Genomic DNA, 15,545 nt, shown 5'->3' on the forward strand with positions numbered 1-15,545 from the left:
AAAAAAAAAAAAAAAAAGCCCTGTCGATTCCCAGGCCTCACATTAATTCTGGTTCAGAAAGTTTGGAGTGAAGTATGGGAGTCTGCATTGTTACAAGGTTGATTCTGATGCCTGGTAAAGTCTAGAAGCCACTAGTATATGTGTGTATGAGGCATAAAAACAAACAAGCACTTTTTTCATACCTTCTTCAAAAGGATGTCTTTTGCTTTCTTCAAGTCTATTTTATTTATTGTTATAAACAGCTGTCACATGCCTAGCTCATTCATTTTTAGCCTTTTCAGTTAACATCCAGAGCTATAAATGTTCCCCTGCTTTCATTGGATACGAATTCTGTATTTCCTTCTAAACTTTTGAGTTGCTGGTGATAACTTTGAGTTGGGAATAATTCAGAAATATATTTTAAAATTCCTATATTGAGGTAACTTAATCATTGGTTCATGTGGTTCCCTACCAAATCTTAACACATCGATCTTAGATCATATTCATCTTTTGTTACTGATTTCTAACAATTGCATTGTGGTTTGTATATACTGATTCTTTTGAGGTAGCTTTAGACTTTGTCATTCATTCCTGAAGTTAATGTTTGTGATTGTTCCAAGTAAGTTTGAGGAGAATCAGTGTTTTATAATTATTGGTGCTGGGTTCTATTTAGATGCAACAAGTCAGGTTTGTTTATTGTTTAAATCAGCTGTTTTTTTTCTGCTTGCTCTATTGATACTTGAGAGAAATATTTTTAAAATTTCCACTATCATAGTGATTTCTTGATTTCTTTTTGTAGTTCTGTTGAGTATATATTTTGAATATTTTAGGTGCATTAATTAGATACATACATGTTCAGAATTGTTATTTCTTTATAGCAAATCAAATCTTAAGTAAACTGTAACTTTTATAATGCTTTTGGTTTCAAAGCCTGTTTTCCTAATATTAACATGAGTACCCCAGCTTTCTTTAGACTAGTATTTACCATGGTACCTTTTGTTTTTGTCTGATATTTTGAGAGAGGAACTTGCTGTGTGGTCCAGGCTGGGCTTGAGTTCGCTATGTAGCCCAGGCTGGCCTTGTCATCCTCCTGCCTCAGCCTCCCAAGGGCTGGGATTACAATCATGTGCCACCATCCCTAGCTGCAGGTACCTCTAATTTCCATTCTTTTACTTTTAACCTTTCTAGGTCAATGAGCTTTTAGATGTATCTCTTATAAAATATCAGCATCTACATTTTTTTTCTTAATTTCTATCTAGTAGGGTTGTCTATATTAAGATTTTTTATATAACTTCTGTAATCTTAATGTTGTCTTTTTACCATTTAAAAATAATTTCTACCATCTTATATTTCTTTTTAAAAAATGATTCAGATTTTAAAATCTCAGTCATTTTTCTTTCTTTGTTTGGCAGTACTGAGGATTGATTCCAGGACCTAAGTATTGAGCTACATCCCCAGCCCATTTTTCATTTCATTTATTTATTTATTTATATTTGTTTATTTATTTATTTATTTATTTATTTTGAGATAGGGTCTCACTAAGTTGCTATGGGTGTGCTCCAACTTGTGATCCTCCTGCCTCAGCTTCTCAGTGCTGGGAATACAGGCATTCACCACCACACCTGGTTTTGATCATATAGTCATATTTAACGCCTCAAATTAGATTTTATTTTTTAATACAGATCATTGTTTAGATTTGTGTTTGCCAATTTCATTGTACACTGTCCCTTCCTTCTGGTACTCAGGCTCTCCTGGGATAATTTGTTTTTTTGTTGAAGTATATTTTAGTGAAAGTGTTTTTGTCTTTTTGTTGAAGTATGTTATTTTAGTGAAAGAATCTTTAGTATTTCATTCTAGATGTTTTCTTCAATCTTAAATAACTTAATTTTTGTCATTTGTAAATAGTGTCCAAATATTCTTGAAATCATTTGTGGTTCTAACCAGGTTAAATAATAAAGATGACAAAGAATCAAAAGTTTGCATGCTTCACCCCTCGGATTTGTTGGGAGTTTTGACTTTACAATGAATTTTATAATTGGAGGAGATTAAGAACCTAAAATAAAGGCTTTTCATGTCAGATCTTCACAGACCTCCTTCAGAGTCTCATTCAGGCTGCCTTAGAACCATCGATATGTTTTCTGAGCTCCTGATTTCCTAAGCTTTGATTCCCAAGATTGGAGCTAGCTCAAATCACCATGTTTTTTCTTACAGCTCAGAGAGTGGCAATAGTGTGAAAAGACTGAAACCAGACTCTGACCCAGATGACAAGAGTCAAGGTGGGTGTCACACTTTCTTTTTTCATGGTACACGTGAACCATGGTAAAGGGCTGGAATGCATTGTTTCCGTGAATGGATGCATGTCTCTTCAAATAAGCCTACCTAAACTTAATTTGCTAAACTACTTTATACCTGGCAAGATTTATTCCCGAGACTCTGCCAGCTGCTCTGCAAAAGCAATGTGTTAGAAACCAGTAGAGCTGATAAATGACATTTGTGTTTTCCCAGGATTATTTACAAATCCCTGGTTAGGTGACCTCTCGTTACAAAGAGTTTTTCTCTTGTCTCCTCCAAATGTCACGTTTCTTGATTTCACCTGGCTTGATCCCTGTGGAATGCAGAATGCCTGGCTCCTGCTGATTGTTGAAGTGTGTTGGGCCTAGAAGCTTAGTACGGTTTCCAGGAGTACACTTTCTTTGGTGGTTGCTTTCAAGTGATGAAACCTGTCTGTATTAAATGGCATGAAGTTGTAAGTGAGGGAGAATATTCCTAGGGGCCGCCTTAGGAATGAGGAACTCAGTAGTCTGTTTTCAGTTCTATATCTGACTCCCTGTGGGATCCAGACTCTGAGCTAAATTCAGGGGTCATCTTTATAACAGGGCATACATTTATTTCTCTCTTAAAATTAAAAAGGATGATTTTTTTAAATGTGTAGAGTATCAATGCTAGTGGAGTGTTGCTGTTACTCTTTTGCTATAAAACCTTTTAAATAGGACCCTCAATGAAAACATCTTTGCACTCAAGATCCCTCTTCTATCTAGTTCTTTCCGCCAAGGAAATAGTATTTTACATTTCTTGTGTTTCCATCCAGACCTATTCTATGTATGTACAATTATAAATACATATTTTAGAACCCTTTATTATAGATAATTTGAAACATTCAAAAATTAAAATAATAGTATAGTGCTGGAGATTTAGCTCTGTGGCACCACTCTGTCTCACAAGCACAAAGTCCTGAGTTTGATCCCCAGTACCAAAAATAAAAAAATAAAATAAAATAATAGCATAATGACCTCCTAGCAACAATTTTTTTTGGTACTGGGGATCAGACTGAGGACCTTGAACTTGCGAAGCAGGTGTGACACCACTGAGCTAAATTCCCCCCACTGTATCAACAATATTTTATTTTTTAAAATTTGTTTCCATTAAGTTTATTGATACATTTTAGGTATACAGTACAGTTACATTCATCATTGGGATCTTGTACCTTTACATGATGTATCTCGGTTCTATTTTTTCCCCATTCCCCTGTCCTCTCTTCACCCCCTCGACCCTTCCCTATTTGTGAAGACTTTGTTTCCATGTTTTTCCTTTTCCTCCCTCTTTCTTTTCCCCTACCCCTTCCACTTCCCCTGCTCCTTTAGACATTTTCTTCCTATTTCACAGTATCAGTTATACATTTTGATCCTTATTTACACACCAGAGAAACTATTCAGTATTCACACATGCGTCCTGTTTATTTCACTTAAGAGTATGGCCTCAATGTTCATCCACTTAGCTATTAATGTCTAGTTTCTCATTCTTTATGGTGAGTTGTACTCTGTTTTATAAAACAGAACAAAACAAAACAAAACACCACATCTTTATCCAGTCTCTAGTTGATGGGCAATTGGGCTGTTTCCAAGTTTTAGCTATTACAAACTGTCGCTATAAACATGGGTGCACATATATCACTGTGGTATAATTCTTTTAATACTTTTGGGAAGATACCCAGCAGAAGAATAGCTGGGTCAAATGGGACTTCTAACCTTAGTTGTTTGCGGTATCTCCATATTGGTTTCCACAGTAGTTGCACCAATCTTCACTCCCACCAACAATGGAGAAGGGTTCCTTTCTCCCCTCAACCCCGCCAGCATTTGTTGTTGGTTGATTTCTTGATAGCAGCCATTCTTTGTGGGGTAAGGTGGAATGAATCTCAGTGTTGTTTTCATCTGCATCTCTTGAATGACCAGTGATGTGGAACATTTTTTCATATGTTTGTTTGCTGCTTTTACTTCTTTGAGAAATGTCTGTTCATTTCAGATGCCCATTTTTTGATTGGGTCTTTTCAACAATATTTTTAAATGCATATTTTATTTTGCAGTGTTAAGGAATTAAACCCAGGGCCTTGCACATGCTAAGCAAGCATTCTACAATAAGCTATACCTACCCAACTATAATACTTTATAACAAATCCCAGTTATCATTTCACTTCATAATTCTCCACTATGTATTTATGAAAAGTAAGTTCTTTTTTGGCTTTTTTGTTTTATTAATTGGAATACTGTGATCATATCTAAAATAATCATAATAATAACTAAATTTAAAGTTTATTTTTCCCATTTATTTCAAAAAATGTTGTCTTGGCAATTTTGTTCTTAAAGTTAGAATCTAAGCAAGGACCAAACATTGTATCTGGCTCATGACACCCCCCCCCCAAGTACTGAGTATTGAACCCAGGGCCTACTCACTGAGCTATATCTGCAGCTGTTCTTAAATCTATTTTGAGACAGGATCTTGCTAAGTTGCCGAAGCTGGGCTTGAACTTGTGATCCTTCTGCCTCAGCCTCCCAGAGAGCTGGGATTACAAGAATGTGCCACCAAGCCCCCAGCTTCATGAAACTTAAAAAAACAAACAAACAAAAAAAAACCTACTGAAATCTGAAATATAATTTATAACATTCAACCTTTAAAGAATATAGTTATGTGGCTATTAGTATGTTTACAAAGTTGTGCAACCATCACCGCTACCTATTTCCAAAACATTTTCAACTCCCAAAAGAAACCCTGTGCTGTTAGTGGTTATTCCCCATTCCCTCTTCTCAGCCAGTGACAACCACTGTTTTTTCTGTCTGAATAAACTCCTTTTTGGACCATTTCATATAAATGAAATCATGCAATATGTGGTGTTTTGTGTCTGGCTTTTCAGTCAATATATTTTCAAAGTTCATGTTGTAACATGAATTAATGTGTTTTACTAATGGCTGAAAAATATCCGTTGTATAATATACCACAGTTTGTTCATTCATTAGTTGATGGGCATTTGTATTGTTTCTACTTTTTGGCTATTAATCATGCTGCTGTAAATATTCATGTGTAAGTTTTTGTGTAAAGCCTTCTTTTCAGTCTCTTGGGTATATACCTACAAATGGAATTACTAGGTCATGTGGTATCTCTATAATTAGCATTTTTCAAAGTAGCTATACTTTTTACATCTTTTTCAACACGTTATTGTCTTTTTAAAATTAAATTTATCCTTGTATCTCATTGTGATTTGGACTTGTATTTCCCTAATGATGGTAAGCAACATGTATTTATTGGGCATTTCGTTTGCTTAGCAAAAATTTAAATCAAGTTATTTATCTTTTCACTGTTGAGTGGTAAGGATACTTGATACTTATTAGATATATAATTTCTAAGTATTTTTTTCTGTGTTTTTACTTTGTTCTCTTTAGAGCATAAAGTTTTTAATTTTGATGACATCCGATTTATCAGTTTTTCTTTATTGCTTATGCTCTAGTATCATACATTAGAAACCTTGCTTAGTTTGTTGTCATAAAGATTTATGCCTGTTTCTTTAAATCGTTTTTTTTTTTAGTTTTTACATCCAGTCTTTGATTCATTTTGAGTTAGTTTTTTGTTTGTTTGTTTAGTTTTAGTGTTTTGGGGTTTTTGTTTTTTTGTTTTTGTTTTTTTTTTTTTTGCTTTTGCTTTTTTGTTTGTTTGTTTGTTTTTTTTAAGATAGGATCTTGCTATGTAGGTCAGGCTGGCCTTGAACTCACTGTGTAGCCTAGGCAGGCCTTGAATTCATAGCACTCCTCCTGCTTCAGCCTCCTGGATTACAAATGTGGACCACCATGCCTGACAAGTTTGTTTCTGTTATAACATAAAGTAGGGGTCCAGTTTCATTTACAGGGATATCTCTTTGTCCTGGCAACACTTGTTGAAAAGATTAATCTTTCTCCACTAAACTGTCGAGGCATTTTTGTTGGCATTCAGTTAACTTTAAATGTATGGGTTTATTTCTGGAATCTCTTTTCTATTTCATTTATCTTTATGTCTGTCCTTACACCATTACCACATAGTCTTCATCACTGAAGCTTTGTAGTAAGTTTTGAAATCAAGAAGTATGAGTTTTCTGTTTTTTTCAAGAATGTTTTGCTTATTTGCTTATTAAAATCCTTTTGATTTCCATTTGAATTTGGGGACCAGTTTGTGATTTCTGCAAAAGCAGCTGAAATTTTGATTAATCTTTTAAGACTCTGTAGATTTGTTAGGTAGTATTGCTATCTTAACAATATCTTGAGTCATCTTAACAATAGGCTACATGCAGACATGTGCATGCACACATGACTTCATAAAAATTTTAAATGCATTTCAACTAGTAAACTAGTTGCACTGTATCTCATGCTTACTTTCTGGTAGGAATGAGTCAGTCGAAAGGAAAACTGGCTTCCTTGAACCACCTCAGACAGACACTTAGATTTCAGAGCCATCTTTTTGTCCTTCTGAATGCCTTCTTCCTACCCCTGTGTTCTCCTGCAGAAGCTAGGCAAGAAATGTCCTCCTCTACTGGGACATAAGGCCTCACAAGAATGATGTCCTGAGAAAGCTTGCTTCTGAGACTTCTCAGCAGGAGGATTTGCCCCTTGGTCCCTCAGAAGCTATCTGTGATCCTGATAGAGATTCAGCTTCCCCCTAAAGACCTGCCTGAGCAGAGCCAGGGAGTGAATGCACAAGTTGGCTCCATCTACTCCCAAGTCATGAATCTGCCTAAATCCCGAGAACATTTTCTAATAGTAATTTTTTGTGTTAATTTGTTATGACAGTGTGGTGCAGCAAATACAGAAGTTGGCAGGAAACCTCACCAAATGGGTGAGATCAGAGGGCACCATTTTGTTCTCTTTGTATAGTTAACTGCTTTTGGAATGAAATTTGTTAGAGTTGCAGTCTCTTTTCTTTCTTAGAACTTCCGATGTAATTGGGAGTTTTTGTTTTTTCACTTAACCTACTGATGTCACAGTGGTCCAGATTCCTTGCTCACACATTTTTGTAGCTGGCTTCTATCCTTCCTTTAGGCCAGCTCTTATCCTCATGGGTATTCTGAACTTTCTGAACTTTTCTTTCTTTTCTTGGTCCCTTAAATTCAGTTCACACTTGAAATACTTGATAAAACAATATACTTCACTGAATGACTTTCACATGAAATACTGTTTTTTGTTTGTTTGGTTGGTGGTGTGATTCTTTTTTTTTTTTTTTTTATAGCACATTTGGCTATGCATCCCAAACTGGCCTTGAACTTCTAATCCAAAGTGCTGAGATTATATATGTGCACCACCATGCCCAGCCATACATTAGTTTTCTAAGTAACTGAACCACATACCTTTATAAGATACTTATTTTTAAAACAACCACGTTTTTTCTGCCAGAATAGTAAAAGCATCCTTTTATATGTTATGCATAACAATAATGAATGTTGAAGTAATAAATGCTGTAATTTTCTTTTTTGGTATCAGGGATCGAAATCAGGACCTTGCACTTTTGAGGCAGTTGGCAGTACCCCTAAGCTAAATCCCTAGCCCTTAAGTAATAAATGATATAGCTTGATGTCATGTCCCCAAAGAGTAGGAAACCATCACTTTATTCTCCCAGAGTAACCCAGTTTTGAATGTATTTTTGCTGACATTGTCATACATATGCATGATTGTGCCTTTTTCCCCCAAATTATAACTTATACATGCTGTTCTGCCCCTTGCCTTTTTCATTTAGCACATTATCTTGGAGATCATTCAATTCCAGTACAGACGGAGATTTTTTTTTTTTTTTTGGTACTGGGGATCAAACTCAGGACCTGGTGCTTGTGAGGCAAGCGGTAGAACCACTGACCTAAACCCCTGGCTCATTTTGTTTCTTTTTTTTGCAGTGCTAGGGATGGAACTTTTTGCATTGTAGGCAAGAACCCTACCTCTGAGCCATACTCCAACCTGAGATGCGTTCTTCTTGATGGCTGAATAGGAGACCATTACTGAGCTAGCTGCCTATTAACGGACATTTTGCTACTCTAAACAGTGCTGCAGTGAATGTTTTCTCATGAACATCATTTAAATTTCAAAGTCATTGCCAGATTTCTCTATATTCCTTCAGCAGCATATAAAGTTAGATATTCTTTACATGGTCCTTCCTAATTTGTTACTACTAAGTTAACATGTGACCTTTTCTATGAACTCTGAATATCTTTTAGCCACTTTTCTGCTCAGTTGTTGATTTTTTTTAACAGATTGTAATTCTTTATAATCTTAGAGACATCAATCAGCTTTTGTGATATTGTTATAGATATTTGCCTTACCCTCTTATAACCATGTTTTTGACATCTCTGCCATCATTGTCTGCCCTTTATTTACTTTCTGATATCTGCATGTGTTAACATTGTTTACCATTAGCAGTTTCTTTCTCTTTTTCTCTTTCTTTTTGGTACCAGGGATTGAACCTGAGGTCTCGGGCTTGCGAGGTGGTGGTGGCACCACTGAGCTAAATCCCTGGCCCAGTTTCTTTCTCCTTGGTTGGAATGACCTGTAAAGACAGGCACATGCACTGAGCCCCTGAATTCTGCACATTGGCCTTAAGAAGGTGCATCCAGCTTCTTGGTGGTATTTTTTTCTGACTCCTGGTGTCAAATGCATGGAATCATGTATCCTTTGACATCTGCTTGAGGTATCTGCATATGTGAGATGATGGTGAATCAAAGGCAAGCCCAGAAGATGCTGTGCTTATTCAGACCGAGGCAGTGATGTGTGCACTCCAATCCTTATTCTCCAAAGAGCTCTGTGTCATTTTAATACAGTATCATTTGATTCAGTTTTAGTTAAATGTTTTCTACTGTAAGTAACCTGTAAGCCCGCGCAGTCATTTGACCCCCCCTCCCCAACCAGCAAATGGAGATAATACCTACATAGCAGTTTGTGACAGTGATTAAATGAGGCTGGAAATTCAAAAGGAAGACAGGGTGGAGTGGAGTGCTTTCCTTTACCTTTCAGATCCTACATTTTCTAGATTGAGGCTTTCTGTCCTTTGAGTGGCAGGGTAACTATGGGTTTTCTAGAAAGAAAAAAGCCCCAGATATTTGGTGACATTGTGCATGGTCTTGAAGTGTTACCTGATTGGCTTTGGTTTTCTCAGTTGTAAGAGGACCATGACTAGAAGGCAAAAGTTGTATTAAATCAGTTTCTCAATTGCTTATATCTGCCATCAGGGAAAAGCAGCTCTCCTTAATAAAGTGTTATTCTGTAGCTAATGTTTGGCCTTCAGAGCTGGCACAAGTATCGGATGGTGATGGTGTCATATGCTGAGGACTTTTTAACGTTACTCAGTGTTTCTGAACACTGAGAACACAGGTGGAAGCCTTTTATCTCTGCATGTCCATCTTCTGCCCTGAGAGTGAGTAGGGAATAATATAAACACTGGCCCATCTTGTGAGGACAGGGAAGTAAATTCCCCTGGGCAGCCCTGCAAGGTGTTTGTTCTGCAGCCCAGAGCTGGTGGGGAACGAGTGTGTAGTCAGACTCTGGGAATAGAGTCCTAGCTTTGCCACTTGACCTTGAGAAGTCATTTCACCTCCTGGAGCCTCACTTCTTTTGTCATTTTCTTTATCTGTAAAATGAGGCTGACAAGGGTCTTGACTGCACAGCATTGTTTGCAGGCCTGGTGATTTCTGGGGGTAAAGCCTTAGTACCCAGACCAGCGTGTACATAAGTACCCCTCACCTTTGAAAGAGCGATGAATAAAAATCCTCTTTTTTGCAGAGGCCCCATCCTGTGTATCTGTTGGAAGTACCTCCCTGAGTGGCCCATCCATTCACTGCCCCTCCGCCGCTGTCTGCATCGGCATCCTCCCAGGTCTGGGCGCCTACTCTGGGAGCAGCGACTCTGAGTCCAGCTCAGACAGTGAAGGCACCATCAACGCCACGGGGAAGATCGTCTCCTCCATCTTCCGAACCAACACCTTCCTGGAGGCACCCTAACTCCTATCCTTCCCACAGGGAGCTCCCCCTAGAACGGTCAGACCGTCCATTCTGCCTCCAGGCAATACCTCCCTCCAAAACTCCTTTGCCGGCCCTCTGTGCACACCGTGACACTTTTAACCTCACCTAAAAATGTGCCAGATCACTTGTAGCCAGAACTGTGTTTGGTCTTCTTCCTGCTGTGGTGCAGATGACCATACCCCTGCCTCTTCCTCTCTGACATGGTAGGGTGGTGTGGCTGCAGAAGCTGTGCCTGGGGGGATCAGCAGGACTAGCTAGTAGAGGATGCTGCTGGGTTTTGTTGCTTTCTTCTTTTCTGTTTTTCCTTTCCCAACAGTGCCAGAAGCCAGGGCAGTTGTTGCACAGGTGTTATTTAAAGTTTATTGTAGACAAATGTGTTGTTCAGTTCGACTGTGTTGTGGAGCATGTGGAGACAAAGCTGACCGGTGGGAAATGGAGCACCTCTCTGAACTAAGTCCTCCGTGTTGTCTTGCTGTCGTGATGTTGAGTGCTAAGTAAAGATAATGAAGTCCATCTGCAGGGGATGTCAGTTGACTGACACCAGCCTTCATTGTGAAGTTTGCCTTACTGTTGGCCACTCCTGTCCTCTCCATCCAATCCCATTTGTATAGGAATAGGCTGGTAATGAGCAAGCTTTTATCTTCTACTCAGATCTTTTCTCTGCCTAGCAAGTTATTTTATTTTTGATTTTGAAATAAAAGATTTAGTTTAAGATTTTAAACTTTTGAGAAACAAGCAGTGGCCTTATTTAACATGGCCAGAAACCAGAACCACTGGTGTGTACGTTAGCGAGATGACTTTTCTGGCGGCTTCTGCAATCTGAATACTACAAACTAGCTGGGCACACCTGCATGTTATGACTATGCTTGGCTTCCCTCTGAGGCATTTCTGTTTCATGCTTGTTAGAGTTGTGGCTTTTAACTGTGAAAGCCCTTGTAAGCCTAAAGGTGCTGCCCTAGCACTTTTCTTTAATCCACTGTCCCACTGCTCTTTCCCTTCCCAAACAGCAGTTCCAAAGCCACAGGCAGCCAAGAAGCAGAGGAGCTCTGCCCCCTCTGTCTCATAGAGGGAACTAGGCTCAGCCCTGAGTGGGTGAAAGGGAGGTGTGGAGAAGAGGATATGGAGTCCTCTGGGGAGAGGTGGGTATGAGCTTTAAAACAGTCTGGATGTCCCCCTGCCTCAGGAGAGAAAGCCCGTGTAACTCTTTCCCTTGGTTCCTGCGTCAATGGTTTCTGTTTCCTCGGGTGTGAGACTGAGCGAGACACACGTAGAATGTGTTGACACTATGATGCCGGCAGTCAGGGAAGCTACTTACTTTTAACGTGGGCAGAGAGGCTTCTGGGTCTCATCCAACCCACTTCTTTTCCTTTTCCAGTTTGGCTATACTCTGGTGCCCACTGGCAGATGGTGGCGTCCCCTCACCCATAACTGATGCCTTGTGAATTCTGTCTTCCTTTTAGGACTTCTCAGTGTTAATTGTCTCTGACAATATGGGTGCGTCAGCTCCATGCTCACAAACAAGATGTTAGGTAAAACTGTGTAGGCACCTTCTGCCTTGCTGCTTCATTGTTCCTGCAATTGTGCTGTCATGGTTGCAGCATATACCCAGAGAAAACTCGAATCATTTCAGGAGGCAGGCCAAAGAATTAAAGTCACCATCTTTATGTGGTTTGACTTTTCAGAGGCCATTACTGTACCTCGTGGCCTCTGTTGATGTTTGAAGAAGTTGACCAAGGGTTGCAGAGATTAAAATCATACAGGAACTTCAAAGTGAGTAAATCAGAGAAGGATCTCTTGCCTCTCTTGTACTGCATCCTGGGCCTCCAGGTCTCCCATCACAGATTGGATTGTGCAGGTTGAATCTTCAGACTGAGATCCTGTGCTCAAGAGAGATTAAGTCCCTAGGGTCCTTTCATTGTTGTCTGTTGTGCCCATCAGCATAGAGCCTTGAAACTGAAACATAGCTTCTGTAGGAACCATGGGTAGCAAAGGAGGATCTGTACCTAACGGGAAGTGGCCTGTGGAAGCATCCAGGGTAGAACTCATGGTTCTGTCCCAAAGAATGAGATATGTAGGGATGGAAGGAAACACTGCTTAAAACCAAAAAATTATACAGTTGGCCCTCCAAGTTGGCTGGTTCTGCTTCTGGATTCATCCAGTTACCGATTGAAAAAAATTTGAAAAAAGCATTGTGTCTATACTGAACATGCAGTTTTTTATTCTCTAAACTGCATATAGCAGCTATTTACATAGCTTTTGCATTTTATTAGGTTATTCTAGGTAAGCTAGAAGTGATTTAAAGTATCCTGAGTGCTTCCCTTTGCACTGCTCTCTTCCCACCCAAGAGAGAAACTCCATTTGCCTAGACCATCCCACCGCCACAGCTTCTCCTCCCTGGGACCTCAGCCTCATTCCACCTTGCACAGATACACTGCTGATTCTGAACTTGGAGCCAGACATTCACTGGCTGTTTCATTTAGGCAAGGTCCAGAGGGGCCTCACTTTCCTCCTTGGGAAAAAGGAATGGTGCCATGGTCTTCCTTGGGAAGGATAAGAGAAAATGTAGATAAGGTGCTTGGTATGCCACCTGATGCTCATTAGGCAGTAGCAGTCCTTAGTGCTGTTACCATGGGCCTCCTCACTTCTGAGTGTGGTGTCAGCTGTGTTAGTGTGGCTTGTGCAGGCCTCTTGGTCACACTGGCATTCCTCAGTTGCATCTAGAACGCTGAAATGCCAAAAGATCAGATCTGGTTGTCAGTGCTCCACCACCAGTCTCTGCTGTGTGCTGTTCTCTGCTGAATGTTAATTCCTCTGGCACACCCGGTTCCTTGGCTGAAGTGTCTTAGCCGTGGGTATATGGCTCAGCTGTCATCTTAAGCCCCTCCAGAAAAACAAGGAGAGCTCAGTGGCAGTGCATAGCCATTTGGATTTGGTGTTTTCTTGATTTCCTGGCGTGCCCAGCCTGGTTTCACATGCCAGGGTAGAATGCAATTTCTGCTCAGTGGGAGGCTAGAATCTTGGCAAAACTTTTGCAGTCACAGGTTGAACACAAGAAGCCAGTCTCACATTCATGCCTTAGTGATGCTGGAAAGGGCTGGAGGTTTGCTCTCTTACCTGCTGGAGTTGATGGTGTAGGGGAGAGGGAGTCTCAGCAGTGACCAGCAGAATATGGCCCCAGCACTGGAGGAAAGCTTTGCGGAGGTCTTCACCTGAGCTTTATGCTGTAAGCTGGCCTGCTCTCTTCCTCTTTCAGTAGTAATCATGTACATTGTTGTCCCTTGTGTTGATCTCTCATTCAGTGCGTGCTGCTATGGAGGTCTTAGGCAGCTTAGGACATTTCTGTGTTATTTTAGTGGATGGTTGTGTCTTTAATTCTGAAAAAGATCCTATGAAACAGCCTTTCTCTACATTTTACACAGGAAACCAAAATTTCCAGCAGTTCAGTGATTTGCCTGGCAGCTGACAGAACAAGAGTTTTTATTTGAGCTTTTAAGTCTAGCTTTTTGTGACGTTAGTGCATGTTTTAAACAAATGCCAGCACCCAGGCCTCAGTGGAGGAGTCTCCAGGCCAGGGTGGAGTCTTTCTGTCAGGTTTCTAAGTCTGCTTTTCACCCTGTTCCTGTGGAAGAGCCAAGCAGCAGCAGCAGCTTGGAGTTTTAAAAAGGCAATGCACCCTTGTCTAAAGTTTAGGCACGTTCTTTTTCCTGTAGACTGGAGCCAGCCAAGAGTACAGAGCCTGCTTGACTTACCCCTGTAGTCTCAGGCAGAGGGGTCAGACAGCAGGAGGGCCTGGGTCTCCCACTAAGGGAGGCCTTTCAGAAGTAGCAACTGTGGCCCACACATCTGGTCTGTAGGAGCATGAACTTTGGGGACAGACTTCTGGAGAGGCCTTTGGGCAGGTGGACTTGACAGACTCTCCCAAGTTGGAGCAGCACAGACCTTCCTGGATATAACATCCACTAGTCACTTCAGTACCAAATGAGTAAACAGTCTTGTGCTAATGTCTGTCTGGTAGCTGGCCAGGCAAGTGAACCAAAATGAGCCAGATATACCAGTACTGGGCTTCATCCATGTGGCTGGCTGGCCTAGGTAGTGGAGGCACTGTCTTCCTGAAGGCTCTTCCACAAATCAGGGTTCTGTGCATGCCAGCAGCTCTCAGAGAGAAGGGAAAGTAACCCCAAACCATACTTCAGTGGTTTCTGGTGGCTACAGAAGTCATAGAAGGATTAAAAGCTTAGGGTGCCCCTCACTCATTCCTACCAGCTAAACTGGCTCCTGAGCTTGCTGGGCACCTGCCTGGTGCTGCCCAGTTGGAGCAGGTCACTAGTGGAGTGGAGGGACAAGGCCATCATTCAGCAGCTTCAACAGAAGCCTTTGCAAAGCCTCCCTCCTGAAGGCTTCAGGAAGGCACTGGATGCAACAGAACCAGTGTAGGCATGGAGTCAGCCAGATACATATGTATTGGGCTCTGCCTTGAGTAGGCCTGATGTGCTGCTGCATGTGCTTCCAAGAATCTGAAGTGGTTCTGGTTGGGGCTGTTGGAAGGGTTCATCAAGATGCACCTTAGGTAGAGCTGGGGCTATAACTCAGTGGCATAGTACTTGCCTAGCATGCACACACACACTCCTGCAAAGCATTCCTTGGGGAACTGGAAACAGTGCTTAACAGAATGTTAGCTATTACTGGTTACACATAAGCCTGTGTCAAGGGGCTGGCTGGAATTTCAGAGGAGGTAGATAAAAAAGGGAGGGGTGTTTATCTGCAAGAGAGGGAACTGGGAGATCGGATGGTTCCAGAGAGGTCCTCTGGCTGCTCTTGTAAAGCTGGGCCTGCATCTAGAAAAGGATGGAGGCCTAACCCTAACCCTATTGAGGTCCTAAGGCCAAAGAGGCTTTTGCACACCGCAGACTACAAGGCCTGGGAGACCTAGAGGAGAGGACCAAGTGGGTGGCAGTAACTGCTGTCTAGCTGGGGGGTGGGGAGGAACAAAGGTCATAGTGTGGCCCAAGAGGAAGAGGGGAGGGAGGGGAGGCAGGAAGAAGGATGAGTTGGCTGGACCTCCCAGAGATACTGGTGTGGGCTTGCACATTCTCCTCACGCAAATATCAGTGTGTGTGTACCATGCCACATCCTGTACCAGTTTCACTGCTGTTAGGAAATGCAGGTCCCACACAGAAGTGACCACAACAGCTCCACGGGCTTGCTGGGTAGGGGGAAGGGATCTTCCAGTGATTGTTAACCCATGGAGTCCCCACTGAAGGAGCTGACTGAA

At 41.0% G+C, this 15,545-nt stretch overlaps 1 protein-coding gene across 5 annotated transcripts in view; it reads left to right on the plus strand.

Annotated features, from left to right (window-relative positions):
* Psme3ip1 (proteasome activator subunit 3 interacting protein 1) overlaps positions 1-15,253 on the plus strand; it is a 37,039-nt gene extending 21,786 nt beyond the window's left edge. For all 5 annotated transcript variants that reach the window (XM_010638909.3, XM_010638910.3, XM_010638913.3 and 2 more), the window contains 2 exons: positions 2,191-2,255; positions 10,035-15,253. In XM_010638909.3, coding sequence (XP_010637211.1) covers positions 2,191-2,255; positions 10,035-10,252 — 283 coding nt within the window. In that variant the 3' untranslated portion in view covers positions 10,253-15,253. The remainder of the gene's footprint in view (positions 1-2,190; positions 2,256-10,034) is intronic.
* Positions 15,254-15,545: the final 292 nt, after the last annotated feature.

Source organism: Fukomys damarensis, unplaced genomic scaffold, assembly GCF_012274545.1.
Source record: "Fukomys damarensis isolate Sample0158 unplaced genomic scaffold, DMR_v1.0_HiC HiC_scaffold_32, whole genome shotgun sequence".
Taxonomy (NCBI): domain Eukaryota; kingdom Metazoa; phylum Chordata; class Mammalia; order Rodentia; family Bathyergidae; genus Fukomys; species Fukomys damarensis.